Below are 18,287 nucleotides of genomic sequence, written 5' to 3'. Positions count from 1 at the left end.
GTCCCCTTTTGAGCAACAAGAAGTACTTCATCACACCATCACATTGATTGCATTAAAAATTGTACACTTTTGTCCGGTCTTCCCTGATTCTTTTTTCTACTGTCAGTCTTTGGTTAAAGATGATAGAAAGTGCTTGTGTGCATATAGCAAGCCCATAGCTTCATTTGTGGATTCCAGAAGCATGAATTGTCAGAAAAATGTAAAAAGTTATCAAAATGCATGTTTCCATATATAAAATATGACTGTATTAATGAAGAATATAATATTCACCCTACAATGGGGACTGCTGCTCTGTTTGCTTACGCACCACAGAAGGAATTGAGTACATTCTATGGGAAAATGGACGAAGCAACATCTTAGTGGTGTATATTGATTTTAAAGGGTTTTAAAAAACATCGCATGACTCCATATAGAACATAGAATAATTAACTATAATTACGCTAGTAGAATGACAACATATGTGTAGCTTTGCAGGACTTAAAGTAAATATCTTAATTTTGTTGCTGTGAGAGCTGTACAGCTCTAAAATACTCTTAATGTTCTACTTTGATCACAATAAAGCACAGTGAATAAAAATAAGCAAATGGAGTTTCAAAGGATTGTTGGGAGGAATGGACTTGTATGCATTCTCATGATTCAACTGTACTTCGTACCACTATCTGAAACACTGCTCTCTGAAAGTGATAAAACTATGCTATTTAAAGAACTATTTCAGTGGTTTGTTGACATAATGTAATTTCATATGAACAACCTATGAATTACCTGCTTAAAAAAGAAATGGAAAGGGGGAGGGACACAAACAACTGGTTATTTCAGCTTTTGTTCAGGTTATATACCCAAGTCAGCAACAGAAGATGTTTACTCCAGAACACTTGTCTCCTGCTCTGATACACTAGAGTCTGCTTCCTGTCCTTCAGTAGCTCCGCCTACATCAGTTTAGTGGATGCTAGTTTTGGGAATCTCGTCACTTATGTAAAAAGGTGGTACTTATGTTGTAATTTGTGGCTAAAGAAGGTCTTTGTTTCCACTGTTGAACCTTGTTACATCTTTTGTTGTCCTTCATATCTGAATCTTTTTATCTGGCATATAACGTAAGCTAACTGGAATCTTGTTTTGCTTTATATATCATTTGGCAATATATTACCTTTTATAATGTGGTTAATACAAAGGAATATGTAATGTTATTTTAACTCTGAACAGAAATAATAGTATATGTTGTTAGAGCTGGTTGGGAATTTTTTGGCAAAGTATTTTTTTTTCCTTACAATGCTAAATTACTAAAACCAAAACTTTTCAAAGGAACAGACTAATATCTACTCACCTTTTATTGGAACGATTCTTCAGCTCCAGGATGGAATTCACAGTCAGAACTAGAGAGATACTCAAAATAACAAATATTTGGGGGTCAGCATTATATTTTTTCATACAAGGAACTCAAGTGCACAGCCTTTGTTCTTCGTTATTTAAACCAGAGACTTGAACAGAGATCTTAGATCTAATAAGTGAAAGACTTGAACCAGAGGTTAGAGGTTATTTCGGAGCACATTCTCTGTTTTTACCCTCAATATATTCTCTCGAAGCTGTTTTATCTTGTTGAAATAATGAAAGGACCACAAGAGATGCTGAGTACAGCCTACTGAATAAGGCTCTAGATTAACTTTGAGACAGTTAGATTTAAGTCTTTGCTCCACTTACTATACTCAAATATTTCCATAAAGTGGAGCAGCTCCTTTGAGAGAAAAACCCACAGAAGAATAAGCATTTTGTCTTGTAAAATTGAAAGAATGGCAGTGCCCTCCACATCAAATTACCTGCTATTTTGGCATGCATTCCTCTTTCTCTTTGCTTTTCCAAGTCCCTATTTTCCTGAAATGTTTCCTGCCCAGCTCTACATGTTACTCTGTGCAAGTTGTCCTGGCAATGGTCTAATGTTGTTGCAAAATTGTTCTGTGCCATAAATGCAGATTCCTGAGTGATGCAGAGTCTGTTCCTCTACTTATTTTTCTGTATAGAAGTTGTGTAAATGCTTATGAAAATGTTGAAAGCTCTAATGGAATGTGATTCTGCTTACATCATCAATTTTATGATGAAATAAATATTTGATGTCTGATGGACATACGTAACTGGTACATGACAATTCATCTCAAATTATGAGTGACATGTATTCCACCTGGACTTGCCACTACTGTAAAATATGGCTTCTCTCATACTATTGCTCTGTGTTGCCTTTCTTCTGTCAAAGATTTTGTGAATGTTTGCTAGACTGAATTGTCACAAATGTTCCCTTGTCTTTGTGTGCATTTCTTCACTCTGTCCTCACTGTCCTGCCTCTTTAAAATAAAGATGTTATAAACTCAACTTTTGTTATCAGGTTTTACTATTAAATTACTAGATCATTTCTGAACTTCAGATGATTTGAAAAAGGCAAATTTTCATCCTTCTAGAAAATCTTTGAGTTTAATTTCCTGTGAGTGACCTTGAACTTGCTCAAATTTCCATCTTTAGATACAAGAATTTTATTCTCTCACAACTTTTGTCTAAACCTGGGCAAAATTAGTAGGTAGTATGCAAGATACTTAAACCTTGTTCTGCCAATGTACCAAAATGCTGACCTGAGTTACCCTTTGGATTGCATTATTACAGTTCTAAGTATCTCCTTGGAATAAACTCCAACATGCAGAACTTCATCTTCCATCACATTGGAAGTGCTTCTTGCGTTGGTTGCTTACAAGATATGTGGGGAATTTTGGAAAGCTTGGACCATTTAAGTCCATTAAAATGTATTCATTCTATGACAGCTACCATATGTTATACTTTCCTGAAAAAAATAAGGGGAGATACATACAATATTATTTTATATATAAATATATAAACACACACTCTGTGACTCAAGAACAACAACAAAAAAAAAAACAACACAACACAAACCACCCTACTCTTAGGAGTGTCTGAGGCTTACTGTTTTATCTATCTGCTGTTAGTTTTTAGGACTCTAAAACGATACGGTATGCTATGAACATGACCCGACTGGCTTTAATTTTGCTGTTTCAATGTCAGTGTGACAATGCAGTCACACTGTAGTCCGTGGAACAAGAAGGTTGCCAATACCTGAACAAGGTAGTTGAAAGCTTGTTCAGTTGTCTGCAGCCCAACTATTCCTGCATTACAAATACGCTCCAGTTCATTTACAGATTTTTAGATTTTTTTCTAAAAATACCAATATTCGAAATTTGTAGTTTGCAAGCTTAAAAAATCAGCTGTGTGTTGCACTGGTTGAGGCTTTAGGAGTCTGCTCCACATAGCCTGAAGATGTTCACCTTCCTAGTGGTATTGCTCTCCCTTTGACGTTTCCTACCCAAGACTCTTGCATATGCATTATCATCTCCTACGTTTGCTTTTTTCATCTGTATGGCTGCATCTGAGCCTCCCTGCCAATGCATGTAGGCTCTCTTCTAGTAAACAGTGAGTGCCTCTTCCCTGGCCCTTCCCCAGTCGTCAGTAGTTTTTTTTGTACTAAAATTTGGTAGTGAAATATAATGTTATTTGCAAGGAATCCTTACGAAATTTGTAGTCATCAATATTCGGTCCAAGAAATAAGCCTAGGAAAGTACAAGTTCATGAAGCCAACTAGTTCCAAATATTTGTTGTTTACTAATGTTGAATTATACTGGGGAGGGGAGGTGTAAAATGTTTGTGTGTATATATACATATATATGCACACACACATACAAGTATGTATACGTTTTTTTTTAGTAAAGCTGTAGCCTTAAGTGATCTAGTGGTTATAGAGGCTTCTGTGTGGTATTCTATATATAAGATGGTAGATGTGGGTTTTGTTCCAGTTAATAAATCCTACTTTTTCACATGAAAAAAGATTTTCAGCTCTTAGCAATGTTCTGATTTGATCTCTTGATTTTTCAGCTTTCAGTGCCAGGCTGTTACACCTAGAAGTTTTTACTAAGGGCTTCAACTTGGAGGATTGATATTTTTATCTTAGGTAAACCATGTATTTGAGGTGCTTCACTGGTTTCAGACATTTTCTTGCCATTGTTTATGGTAACTGTATAACTGCCAAGGTGGTTGGATTTTTTTAATGTTCATTAATATTTTGAAGAAAACTTCAGATATTTCAGTAACTTCTCCTTTAGGCCAAAATCTTACTTACGTAATTGTGAGCTGTGCTGTAAAGGGAGTAAGTAGTATGGTGGCAGCTAAAGAGGATTTCTAACCAGGCTATCCCCTGAAATTAGGGGTACTGAAGAGTAGTAACTGAAGACCACAAGAAATTTCCAAAAAAGGAGCCATGTGCAGTATGAATGCATCTGTGGCAGCATGAATGCAGCATACTTCCTACTACTTTTTTTTTTTAAAGTAAATGCTGAAGCACAGCAGTTTGTTTGCCTCCATAAATACATGCAGCTACACATTGATGTATCTGCATGTGGTTGGATACCTTTCCTCCCCGGGGGCAATAAATGCTAGTGATAGTCAAAGCATTTCTTTAGTTTCTGTGTCTTTTTCCAAATGTCTCTGACCAGAATAACCAATATGATCTATATCATGTGTCCTAAGCATGCAAAAGGCACAAAAAAAGGATAAAAGTAATGGAGGAGAGGAAATTCTGCCTTTAGTTTCTGATTGATGGTGAGTTCTGTCAGTGGGGGCTCTTCTCTAGGGCTAGTCTTACTTCCTGGTGAAAGACACACAGGCTCTGGTGTAACTGCTTGCTTTCAAAAGCTGAAGCTTTATGCAAAATACCAGGACTTGGCCGTTAAATTGTAAGAATTGCCGTATGACTATACCATACAGATTTTTTCTGATAATCCTCATTTATTCCTGTACTGTCCATTGTCTGAAAACCATCTTTCAGGATGCCTAAAATATCCCGGTGTTTCATCTCGGCGATCAAAATGTTCTGCTCTATTTTTACTCAGCACAAAATCCTGGTGTTGAAACTTCCTGCTATAATGCTATATATGTTCACTCTCTTCACATAATGAGCATGTGTTTTGAAGCAGTTGCTTTTCAAGGTCAGTGCTTTTTCAGAGAACTGTACTGCAATGTGAGTCATAGGAGTTAATGACATAAACCCGTCCATGTAAAACCACTGGCTTTTGGGTAGGCAGCAATTGGAATTGAGCAGAGTTCTCAGCCCCTTACTTTTTTTTTTCTTCTGGTCATTAGAGCTATAAAGAGGAAAATATAGAACAGAATTTCACTTCTGGCCTGTCCACTCACCTGCTGTGGGGAGCAGTTTTCTTGTCCAGGTTCACTGGGATGAAGAAAAGAATTACACTTGAGTGAATCTGTCTAAAAGTGTGCAAAAATTGTCCCAAGTTTTATTCTAAAGAGTAAGTTCGCGTTTTAAAAATACAGCGTCTCCATTGAGGATTCAGTGTTGGAGCAGAAAAGCCAGAGCGAGACGTTGACAAATTTTAAAGGACGGTGCAGACAAACCATGCTGGCACTTTATGATCTGATCTGAGTCTAGTTCTTCAATAGGCAGCATAGTGTCTGGGTTGGTAATTCGCACTGAGGCCATGTTTTGGGGGTATGTTTGCAGATGAGAATGTGCAGTGGCTCCTCTGGGGAGAGGTTTGGGAGATTCTCAGCCCCTTTCACATGACTTTGAGAGTGCAAGCGGGATACTTGTTGTGCATGCTTTTCTCCAAGCTTTCTAACAAATTATGGAAGATGAAACTCCTAAAAATAATTCAGTAAATAATTCAGGAGTTGTTTTGTCTGTGTGAAGTCGCTCTTGTGAGTTGACAGAATATGTAAAGCTGTCAGTAATGTTTACTTTTGGGCTCTCCTGTGATGCTTTAAGTGAATAATACAAGACTTACTGCTGTTATGCAATGGTACTAAATCCAAGGACATGCCATGAGCAGGAATCTTTAGCAGTCCCGTATGTTTAAAATATGTGGTAGGAATTTAATATTTATACTAAACTAGAGATTTTTCCTGTATCTACTTTCAGATTTCAAATTTTCATATTGTCTATATCATTGAACATCTGAGTGTGTTTTCTGGATCTAGATTTAAGTTGAAAAAAATCTAACTTAGGAAAATTCCCACCATCTCCTCTGCCTATAAATTTTTCGTTCTCTGCACATTTCTCTTACTCAGTTATTATACTTTGTTACAGTGTTTAAATACTACATGCATTTAGTTAGAACCAGGTAGCATTCAGAGTTTGAGATGGTTTTGGGCAGAAATGGAGGAACTGACCAAACCCCATTTCAGAGTGAAGATACTCATTAATAAGGGGGACAACTGTCGTCATTCCCACCTCAATAATGTGTTTCACATTTGCTTGGAAAAAAATGTCAGCTTGGCATGTAGTAGCAGCTGAATCACCAGTTTACAGCATAGCATTTTAAGCCAGATTTAGAACCCGAAGATAACTATAGCAGGCAGCGAAGTGTTGCTACATTACAGTTGCTCCAAGAAAAACAGCTTCTCTTTGTCATCCAGAGCCCTTGGAACTGTGGCTGTCCCTCAGGTTTTCCAGCAAGACAATAGAATAATTTCATTTTTATTTTCATACAAATTAAGGCTAAAAAAAGGGCAATTAGATGATCCAGTATGACTTCACATATGTTAGTTGCCAGTAATTGTCATCCATTTTCTGGGGTTGAAGCCCAGCAGTGTATCTGGCAGAAGCGTATGCAGTCCTGATTTGAAATGTCAAAGATGGCAAATCCACTCCTTCACTAAGGAGTTTCTTCTGGTGGTTAATGATCCTCATTGTTAAAATCAGTGCCCTATTTCTAATAAGACTTCTCTGGCCTAATCATCTACCTACTTGTTCTTGTTATGTCTTTGCCCTCTGCTTTAAAGGTCTGTAATTTCTTCCTGGATAAGTACCTGTGTGCCACAATCAGGGAAACTCTAAATGTTGGGGTTGCCTTGGCTGTGTTTTTAACATTGTAGAGAGGTTGAAATCTCTGAGTCTTTTAGTGTAGGCCATTCTTTTTATCTCCGTGAAACTTCCCTTCAGCATTTCCAATTTTCAAAATAGCTTAAAGGGCACTAGAACTGCATACAGCTGTGTCTCACTGATGTCCTGCGTAAGCCATCTTTTTGCTCTTTATCAGTACTTTACATCCTTAGTTTACTGTGTACACTTAAAGTAACGTGTTGGTTATCAGCTGTAGTTAATTCTGCTGTAAACAAGATATGAGGGGGAAACAAATAAAATTCAGTCTTCAGGGAAGTCAACTGTTCCACTTTCGGGTCATCTTCTTTTGCCAGCACTGTCTCGCGCATGCATAACAAACTAACTGAAGTTTTTAAGTTGAAATGGATCCCCAGCCTCCCTGATGATAAATTTGGAACCATGTCAGCAAAGGTCAGGAGTGTCAATTGAAATTGGTTCTGTCTGGCGAACTTTGCAACTCCCGGCTCTCCGGCAAGCAATGGATAAACTGGACCAGTGCTTTTGTACCTCCTCACCAGTTGTATGTTCTCTCAGATACAATTTTCATTCTTCTAAAAAAACTTGTGTGTGAATATTTTGGTTTGAGTATTAAATTCTGGCTTAAAAAAAACATGCATGCTTACCTTTTCCCTAAGTAACTACTCACTGGTTTGACTAATCATTTTACCCTAACACTTTGTTCCTCCTATCCCATTTAATAAGACTATCTGTTATTTGTATAGTAACCATTGAACCAATGAATGTTTAAACATTAAGAATCTTTTTTCTTCAATCAATAATTTTCATTCTTTGGCATAAGGTCTCATTATTTCACAGAATTTGCATCATATCAAAATAAAATCTATCTTACAATACCTTATCTCATGTTTAGGAAAAGTCCTGAAAATCTTAGCAGTCACTCTGAACAGCTCAAGGAGAAAGAAAAGCAAGGGTTTTTCAGGGCAATAAAAAAGAAAAAGAAGAAATCTCAAACTGTAAGTATGCAGTTATTTCTAAAAGAAAATACGTTTATCAGTTTTGAATGGTACTATTTTAAAATGCTAGACTAGTACAGTATATTTATATTATTTGTGATCATACCTGCATGTATCTATTTGTTCTTTTTCTGTTTTCACTATATGACAGTCAGATACACTTTCTGTGTCTTCGTTTGCATTAAGATACTTCAACATCCCGTTTAAATGCAAGTTTTAAGCAGATGTTGTGGCAAATCCTTTTGCAGTATATGTTGATACCGTTCAAAAAGTAGCAGTTGCATTATTGTGTGTCCTCAGAGCTTGAATAATTTCAGATACCCATTAGGAGGAGATCAAACTGCTATAAAGGAGAATTCTTTAAGAACTTTTTCATGGCAGTGTCTTGATGACAGCTTCCAACTTCTTGCCGTACCCTGTGACTGGAATAAGGATGATGTGCCTTAGCCATTCTCAATGTTTTATTTTTTGTTGGGGGAAGAGGTTGCGTCTTTTATTGTATTGTGTATGCCTTTGCTATCTTTTCTGTATTTCTGCATTTACATCTAGGTTTTGGGAGAGAAAAATAACTATATTTTATCAGAGGGCAGTGGCATATTAGCATTTCACAAAGTTTTACAATGAAAGTCCCTGTAAGAACTGGGAAAACCTAAACATCATCTCATCTCAATCTTGGATGACAGTTCTGGAAACAGTAAAATACTTAAAATTACATTTGCATATCTGTTTTACAAAATTTTAAAACTGCAGGTACTTTATCTAAAATTATGGCTAGTAAAAATGTGCTCTTGTAATTCTCATCCAGGCCACCAGAAGACGGGCTTTTTATTAGTATAGTAGTATGTTACTAAAATTCATGTGCAAAATAGTGTCAAAAATAAACCTTTGTCTCTTTATGTTACTGGTTCTTTCCAGTGTGCTTCATTCTTACATTTCACTTTTCTGTGTAACAAGGTCTGGGTAGTAAAATGAAGAATTCTACCCAACTTTTTTTTTTTTATGATATCTTTTTCACTAAAATGTAACTTTATTAACTTGTTAATAATAGTTCCTTTTTTGATTTTGGTGTCATGTCAGATGTTCTCAGTGTACAAAAAAAAAAAAGATAAATTTCAGACTTGACTTGGAATTTGAAAATCAAACTGTTTTATCTAGTAGTGGGATCATCATCTCCAACAGTAGTGTATGCTGCCCTTTTCAGAGTAGCTTGCTTGAATTCCCCACGTTTCAGGTTTGGTTTTGTTTAAGAACTCAGTGCCATTGAAAAATTAGGTTGTAGTATTTCTGTAAGTGAAATTGCAGTTATGGTTTTGAAGGTTCTTGAAATGGAGTAAATTGTGCTCACTCATCATAGTTAAATAGGCTTCAGAAGAAGTTAACAGTACTGCAGGGCAAAGGGGAGTAACTAAATCAAAATATCTTCTGTCATAGAGTGAGGCGGCATGACTGGGTGTTGTTGGAGGGCTGATCTGTTGAAAACTGGGGGAGAGGAGTGTTTGTCTGCTTTTTTTGTTGTTTGTTTAATTTTCTTTGAACTGCATGGAACGTGCATGCGTGTGTTAACTAGCACACAAAAATGCACAGTGTCTTCTTTCTAGCTAGGTTTTAGGGCAGTGGCTCCTACCTCTCCTTCTGAACTTGTTCACCTCGATACCTGTTCTGAACTAAATATCTAGATTAAAACGCTGGGATTTTTTGATATCAAAATGTCCATGAAAGGATAAGCACGCCTAATTGGTTTAGGTAGCATACTGGAGCCATTGGTTTCGGTGATGCATTTTCCAAAAAAAGATGTTTTATTTGCACTGTTTCAGATTTCAGCCATTCAGACATGGTGGCAGGGAACATATTAAAAGTCCAGCTGATAGATGAGGTATCAACTACTTCCAGATTAAACTACGTGAAGAAATTAGAGACTGAGTTGAGTTGTGTTGCAATGAAAAATCCAGCACTTTCCCAACCATCAAGCACCTTGCTCTGTAGATACTGAAGACATCACTGATTACAAGCCAGGACAGATTTACGCGTACTCCTTACTCCTTTTCATACGTAAGGAGAGGGAGAGAGTGTTTGCATAACGAAAAATGCATTGGCTAGTTACACCTAGTATTTCACAGGAAGATGCATAAAATTCCTGAAATGCAATAGTGATGAAACTCTTGCATCCTCATCTACAAGCTTGCTGACATCAACTTCATTCAACCAGAGACTGAAAAACCTCTTTTCGTTTCTACTTGTAGTTGTTTGACAGGACAGTATCTAGGGACAGACTGCACACCAATGTGTGTGCAAGTGTTTGCTTCAAACACTGTTCTTTGTTCTTTGTCTGTTAGTTGAGGAAGTCTACCTAACGAATATTGGAATGTTCATTAAGATCTTCCTCCACGAATGTAAATTATTACCTGAAAATTATTTAGCTCCAAGTTTGACTTCAGTAGCAAAAGCTTTTAACAGCACTGTAGTAATAGCTCTTCAACTACAGCAATAATGTACTCATATTAAAAATCTTAACATATACCTTGTGACTATCCAAATTTTTTTCTGAGGCTTAAAATTCTTAAAGTCCTAGATGTGTGTAATTCTAGCTATGTACTCTGATACAAGCTTTCTGCAGCAAATAACAAACTAGACACAGAGAACAGTCATATTGAGAAGCATGTAATAGTACACAATAGTACACATTGTTAAGAGGGTAATAATATCACATCCATTGCTTACTACTTACATCCACTGTTATTTGGCAAGTTTCTTGTTGCTGGTGATCATTGTAAGAGTCATAAAAGATGACTTAAATTGGACTAAAGATATCTTCTTAATAATGTCATTCTCAAAATCTCCAGTAGCGCAGAACTGATACCAGTTTCTGATACTTCCTCGTGCAGAGGATTATTCTCTCTAGAGTTCTCCAGGTGTAGTTCTTTATGGGATAACAATCACTACTGTCTGCTATGGGAATTCTTTGCAATATTGTTTTTGAAGAGCTGTTTTTATCTATTCTCCTTTTTATCTCGTTTTGGAATCTTTTAGTAATGCAGCAAAAGGTTTTGAGGATTGCTAGAATCACATTTTTTTCTGCAATCTGTCACTAAGCGTTTTGGTATCCATGAGGGCTTTGTACAGTGTCAATGTCCACTATCTTCAGAGGAGCCTGAGTTTTGCAGATTGTGGCACATATTGCAAGCTATGGATCTGAAGAGATTATGTACTTTGGAAAAAACAGTTGCAAGTGACCCTTTCTCCTACTGATGCTTTGATTCCTTTTTAATTTACTGAACTTCAAACAGGAAATTCTTCTGACCATATTGTTTCTAAGCAGGCTGTGCTAATTAATGACGTTGTCTTTTGTAGCTTGGATGGAATCTAGAAGCTGGGAAAGTTGTTTGAAGACCATCTCTTCTGGTGGTGCGCCCATCGTTATATTTAGTCATACAACCGTTATAGTATAAAGCTTTCTTTTGGTAGGCAAATGGCACAGCAAGTGTCTTGGGCTTGTTTGCACCTGAGAGGAGGAGAAATCATCTTGTTCATAATTTTAATACTTAACAGTTCTGTTTGTTGTTTGTGCATCCATTGGTATGCTCTTTGATTGTCTTACAGAAATAAAAATATAACAGCCAGTGCCCTTGCAGTTGTACGTGAAGTTGTTAAAGGCATATTTTTGTCAGAACTGAAATCATTCATCTTGGAGCCCTAGCTCTTTTTAAAAGCTAAAAATAAAATACTTTTCTTTCTTCCAGAGGTAACTATCAACTGCTCATTCTAAAACCGATTGCTGCTATTACTAGTGTATCTTTGATATTTTATTTATATAAAAATAAGAAATGCCATAACATTTTAGATCATTATCGTAAGTAACAAACACTTGCCAAAATTACAAGATTTGATCCAAAGCTCAGTAAAGTCAACAAGACCTACCTGCAGTTTTCAAAAGACTTTGTACTGTACATTCCTAATGGGAGATAAGAATAGGTGATCTCTTTTTCTGTAAGAATAATGATCTCTTTTTCCATGCTGTATATGCATTGAGTTCCTTGAATTTGTTCCATACACTTTCTTCATTCAATCACTATTATATTTTCCTGAAGCAGATTATAGGATTGATACCATGTACTGTTGGAACTACAAAAATATAATCATGAGTTAATATAGTAAGGACAGATCTCCTGAATTGATATACTATGCATTTAGATTTTGTATCTTATATTACAGACAAACTCAACCAACGGGGAGAATCCAAGCATCAAGAAATCCCTCTTCCCTCTTTTTAATTCAAAGAATAATTTAAAGCATAGTTCTTCTTTGAAAAAGCTTCCTGTAGTCACTCTACCCATGGTATTAATTTTTAAGTACAGTAGCTCTGTAAAACGCTCCAGTAAACTTACTTTACTGACTACAGCAGCATGTGTTTTATTTTCATGGGATCACTTTCTCTTCATGCCAGTTAAGTATCTTGGGCCAGTTCAATAAATTCAAGTAAAGTTGGTGGTTCCGTTGAAGTAGATTATGTCTTTAAAAAAAAAAAAAGTTTTTTGACCATTTGTTATACTGAAAATGTAATATACACAGCTCCAGAGAGAAGGAGCCCTGGGACTAGGGCTAAAGGAGGAAAATAGTTGTGAAATTGCCGATGTTTAAATTTTCTCATTCTGTTTCAATCAGGAAAAAAAAAATTAAGCTGGTTTGTTTTATAGCTATATTGGAGATACATTCTGTGTGCTAACTGCTCCTTTATATATAAAATTAATTAGATATTAATGATGGATTCTCTGAAAAATAAACTTAACTCATGTTTCTAATATATTTTTGTTTGTGCTGATTGTTCATGATAAAAGGCAGCTTGCATTAAAAATAGGTTAAATTTAATTGTTCTTTTTTGCTTAAAATTCCTGAAATAAAAGTCTCTATAAGCTTTACATTGTCTTTCTGCCATAAAATTTTATGAATTTACCTCTTGTTTTTTAGTGGTGTTGAATTTTTTTATTTTTTAATTTGGTTTGGGTTATTTGTGGAGGAGCAGGAAGATGAGGAAAAGAAAATCTCTTTCTTTGTGATGGCAAAATCGGCCAGATGTGAGCTTAGAGATGATTTCGATCTGCTTCAATTAGGAACAAATTTATAGAACTGATCCTTGGTCTTAACTGCAGTATGGAATGCTTTTTAAATGAAGATGACACTCAACAATTTTTTGTTGTGTTTTTTTTTCTTTTTTTTTTTCTTGGAAGCCTTGTTTAATTGCTCTCTCTTACAGCAAATAACACTAACAGCATGTGAATGCTTCAAGGGCTAAGGGTATAGCAACTCTGCATGACCTCCGCAGCCACTTACTATGGGGAAAAATAATGAAAGGACATTGCAATTCTGCTGCAGTATTGGGCTTCACTTGCGTTGTGTAATTAACTTGGGAAAATGATTTATAGCTATTCTTAAGAAATGTATTAATAGCCCAGTATTTAATGTTTTGTTGCAGATGCCTAGCACTGATGGTCAGGATCTCTTGGCATTACAGAAAGCCATTCATTCTACTAATCACCAGAGCAGCAGGCAGAAGGATTGGCATCCTGAGAAGATGACAGAAATCCAGCCTCATGTAAGTAGCTTTATCAGTTCCCTGTATTTTAACATCACGAAGGTGTCTTGACAAGTTTTTCTCCGGTAAATAGAAAAATTGCATTTGACGTTATTTCCCATCCTCCCCAGTCCCTCCTCATTGAATGTAAAAAATCATGTATCTGCATTGCTGCATAATTCTTTGAAAATCTAGACACGAATGACAGGGAAAGGAGGTGAGACTGTATGTCCTTGTGTCAGTCGCTGAGCCTTTAGAAATGGTGGTTATGTGTTTGTTTTGGAGACAAACAACATTTCAGTGCACAGCCGCAGTAGGCACTGCAGCGCTGTGGCAGTGCCCTCAAGTGAGGGCCTACTGCTGTGTGGCTGTGCCTCAGCTGGCACAGGCTGCTGGTTATGCAGGCTGGCTCGTTGGAGCATCGCACTGCGTGAATGCAACTTTATGTTCTCCAGTTCTAAAACCAGCCTGGGGGACAGGGATTGGGAGACAGCTTCTGGGCCATGCTCTTGCCATTACAACATTGAAAACTGAAGAGGAGGGTTTGTTGCAGCTGCTGTGTTTGAGGAAGCGAGTTGTTCTGTGAGCTGTGGAATTTAATGGAGCTGTTATCCTACCAATTTGCTTACCCCAGCTCTTGCTACTCATTTCAGTAACCCCTTGTGTCTCTTCTCCTTTGGCCTGCTTTACCAGCTAAAGAAGCTGTGAGGGGCAAGAGCTGCTTACCACCCTGCTGCAGGCAAACAAAATACCAAACTGCTGAGCTCTGCCAGCCTTTATTTCAGTGCAGGTAGTTACTCAAGGTTCTCTCTAACCCCCAGTTGACATTCAGCAAATTTTTAGGTACTTCATATTTCTGATATCTGCACTTCATGAAATGTGGCTGAGGTTCTAAAGTTAATAGCAGGAGTACTGACAGATGGAGAGCTAGTGCAATTGTCTGTGCCTCTGTTTTCATAGGACATAAGGTTAAAATAACCGACGGGAACAAAAGCTTTTTTTCTGAGCTAGCCATTCCATCTTTTCAGGTAGCTGATGGATTTGAATGATAATGAGAAATCATTTTTCTCAGGTGTGTAGTCATAGCTTGGAAGGAAATATTCCAAGTGAGTACATACTAAAAGTGAAGAAGTCCTGCAAAGTTCAAGATGTTCAGTTTAGGATATGACAGTTTTGTTATAGGAAGTCTGATATGATACAATAGCAACGAGAGCAGAAGGTCAAGTCCTTTCCCCATGTCTTTTAGAGCCAGCCATTAAAATCTCTTCGCAAGCTGTTACACCTCTCCTCTTCAAACCATCCTGTCCCTGCCGAGCCTCGCTTCCAGCCCCTACCAAGCCAGCCGGCCAAAGCTGCTTTTTCTGAAGTGCGAATTCACCCCATGAGTCAAAGCTCCAGCAGCGGCAGCAGCAACGCGCGGCAAGAGCCGCAGGCAAAGGCCAGGCCAACGCTGCAGATCCCGAGCCAGCTGGAGCCCACCTGGCACGTCTCCCCCGTCAACAGGAGCGCGAGCGACGGGCCTCCCTACTCTGACCAGCCGCCCTCCAAGAGTGGGCAGAACGGGCACGCGTATAACCGAACAAACCGGTCACGGATGCCAAATCTGAACGACCTGAAAGAGACAGCCTTGTAATTGCACTCCAGGCAGTAGGCCAGCTCGCACAGAGGTCAGCGTAGGGGAGTGGTGGTGGTTCTGGTGATGGTAAGACTGTATTTTCAGCTTTATAAAGGTGTGCAATATGTACATGTGGAGCTATGTTGTTTGGCACCACAGCGAGAGTCAGGGATTATACAGTAAACCAAGTCGAATTATGAATTACTAGTCATCAGAAATGTCACTGGACGATAGGCAGAGTGTGCCATTCAGGGAGAAAAATGTATTGCCATTTTCTCTCATTTACATTCCAGCTTAGAGCACATCTCTGTCAGAAAGCTGGGAGACTTCTGGTATGTATTGGCACTTACAAGGGTGAAAACATTCATGTCTAGACCTATGCCCTTACTACATTTTTTGCTGCCTAGTTAAAACAGTGGGGTTTATGTGATAAAAGTGTATCCCCGTTAAGGGTTTAAAGTTAAATTGTATGTCTTAAATTTGTTTTTTAAACTTCCATATTTGATAGGATTTGTAATATTTATTTATGATGACCTAATATCGTACTGTTATAATCATATCTTTTATGTTATAATGTAAAGTTATTTTGAGCTGTTTGAAACATTGTGAAGCAGTGCAACAGCTACAGTAGTTTCTATAAAAAACTAATAGTAACATTTATATATTGCATCAGGAGTATTTTATTCTATATATAAATATATATATATAAATGGAAAATAACTGTCTGTTTTTTAAATATACTCATTTAAAAGAAAAGTATTGTTATGACACTATCTGCCATATTTTTATACATTTGTGATATAAAGTGCAGTATTATACTTCTAATAAAAGGAAGTTGAATGTGGATATAAATGTGACTGTAACAGTATGAATCTTGCTCAGCTATGAGAGCCCAATATTATAGGAATTACTGATAACAAACAAAAGACAACATTCAATTCCAAGCTTTATTATGGGCTATTTTGTTGGAAGTATTGGTTAAATGTAAGAGACTGCAGAACTGTACAGTAATCTAAATGTGGTATGGTCTCCCCTGCGTCCTTAGATTTCCTAATAATAATCATAGGATTTCTGCATCTACATAGAGAGATTAGAGCCCCAGAACCATTTTTTTTTCCTCTAAAGAGATAAAGTGCCCCATGACTACAAGCTAAAGCAGGTGCTCTTCCACTTAATAGTAGGGGTGAAAACCAAAGAAACATAGCATGAATTGCAAGTGAAATGCCAAACTTTGACACTTAATGCATAGCATGGCACTGCAGATCATGGTGTAAGCTTTTATGCATATGTGTATTTTACATCTTGTTTTAGCAATCTATTAAGATAAACACTGTATTTAAATTAAAAGTACTCTTGCACTTTTTCTTATATTTCAGGATGTATTTAAAACTACAAATCTGATATTTGGATATTGAGGGAGAAGGTTGCCGTGCAGCTTAATTTCTCCTTAGATCTTACTGTCCCAATATTCCCATACACAGTTCAGTGACCAGTCTCAGCAAAATACTAGATCTTGGGTTCCAGTCTCCTGTACAACATTGTTAAAACTGCCTTTACGTTGGTGAATGTCAAGTATAGCAAATATATAACCTGATTCCTCTGTTGCTACCAGTAAAATAAATGGAAGGTGAGTTGGTAGGAGTCAAAAGAGTTATGCCAGTCTAAACTTTGTGCAATAAGAGGAGAGTCAGGCCTGTAGTGTCAGAACAATACAATCTTTCCTTTTCAAACACGTTCATTCAACTCCCTCGTTACTCTGCAGCATAGTTCATTTTCTATATGGTGTCGTCAGAAGACACTTGTACCTGCAAATATGTTGTCTGTTCCGAGAAGAGATTAACCTGAATGTAAAATTGATGACTTAGCCATAGATATAGTTAACAGAAGTAGCCAGACAGTAAGAGCTGAACTTCCTACTTTGAAAACAATGCAAACTGGACGTGACGTTCGGTACCTCTTGAATCATACCAAAGTTCTAACAATGACACATTTGGCACAAACACTTTGAAAATCTTTGTCAAGTACAATATGAAAGGACGTTACAGCAGGTTTGTCCAGGGCAAAAATTAAGCCTGGTAAATTTGAAAAACTATAAAATAAAAATTCTTTGTCAATTGCCTGCAAGAAATGTGCGTATAATTTTCTATAGATATATATGGTTTATAGTATATTTATATATGCTATAACATATAGAGTATTTATATAGCATATATAAATACAGTAGACATGAAAGGATATTCAGTTTTTGATAAGTTCAGTGGGCATCCAGGAAGGATATTGTGATTTTTACTAGTTCTTACTATCAGAGTTTAGCAGTATATTTTAAAAGTCTCTCTTCGATTCACCAGTTCATCACAACTAGACTACTCCCGTTCTCTGCTTTGAAATGGGTTGATGCCACTGAAATCCCTCACAAAAGCATTGCCTGGGAGTGGGGCTCTAAGCAGTACTATGTGAATGTCTCCGAGTGAGCATTCAGACTAGACTCTTCTGTACTTTATGGATATATTTCCTTTTGCCTCTACAAGATTTGTATCTTGATAGTAAGAGCTTCCTGCTGGAGATGATGCTACTGGGCTATATGTGGCTATTCTGGTTTCTAGCAAGGAAAAATGTTTCCCAAGGTTTTTGTTTGTTTGTTTGTTTCCCTCAGTATGCATTAAGTTAAATCAGGGTAATCTCTGACTGTACATATAGCTATTTAAAGTAGTTAGCAAAGCTTCAAGAGTGACCTAAGGAATGTTCAAGTATTTATTTGGTGGCCCGTATTTACAGAAAGTTGTTTCCACTTCATACTGCATTTTCATCTCAACTTCAACGAACAGTAACAGATTTAAGTTGAATACTAAATTGTGTTGAATGTATGTAGTATTTTCTTCCTTCTGTTAGAAAGAACTTCCAGCAGCTCAGACAGCTGGTGCTGGGATAGATTGTGTATTTTTAACCTGGTCTAACTTCCGAATATTTAAAACATTGCTAATGTAATTTTGCTGAGGCTTCCAAAGGAGTCTTATTATATGGCAGAGATTTGCTGTCTCAATAAAGGAGAAGATAATTACAGAGCAAACAATTTTCTAAGTGTGAGCTTTCCTCTTCACTGGTCTTTGAGTCTCGTGCTACATGTTCTATAGATTTACTTACTATAAAGTATCTTATTTAAACAGCATTTTATTCTTTGGCAAGCTGCTT

At 37.0% G+C, this 18,287-nt stretch overlaps 2 protein-coding genes across 3 annotated transcripts in view; both read left to right on the top strand.

The window, feature by feature from the left end:
• CDKL5 (cyclin dependent kinase like 5) overlaps positions 1-17,041 on the top strand; it is a 130,899-nt gene extending 113,858 nt beyond the window's left edge. Inside the window, exons 16-19 of one of the 2 annotated variants that reach the window (XM_035542237.2) lie at positions 7,815-7,917; positions 12,127-12,249; positions 13,385-13,504; positions 14,730-17,041. In XM_035542237.2, the coding sequence (XP_035398130.1) occupies positions 7,815-7,917; positions 12,127-12,249; positions 13,385-13,504; positions 14,730-15,116 (733 nt within the window). In that variant the 3' untranslated portion in view covers positions 15,117-17,041. The remainder of the gene's footprint in view (positions 1-7,814; positions 7,918-12,126; positions 12,250-13,384; positions 13,505-14,729) is intronic. The other variant, XM_035542238.2, reaches the window with a different exon arrangement.
• Positions 1-18,287, top strand: part of BEND2 (BEN domain containing 2) — a 446,678-nt gene that overhangs the window by 392,590 nt on the left and 35,801 nt on the right. The gene's annotated exons all lie outside the window — the stretch shown is intronic.

Source organism: Cygnus atratus, chromosome 1 (assembly GCF_013377495.2).
Source record: "Cygnus atratus isolate AKBS03 ecotype Queensland, Australia chromosome 1, CAtr_DNAZoo_HiC_assembly, whole genome shotgun sequence".
In the NCBI taxonomy this organism is placed as follows: Eukaryota; Metazoa; Chordata; class Aves; order Anseriformes; family Anatidae; genus Cygnus; species Cygnus atratus.
The sequence above is the reverse complement of the archived record's forward strand: the minus strand, read 5'-3'. Positions and strand labels throughout refer to the sequence as shown.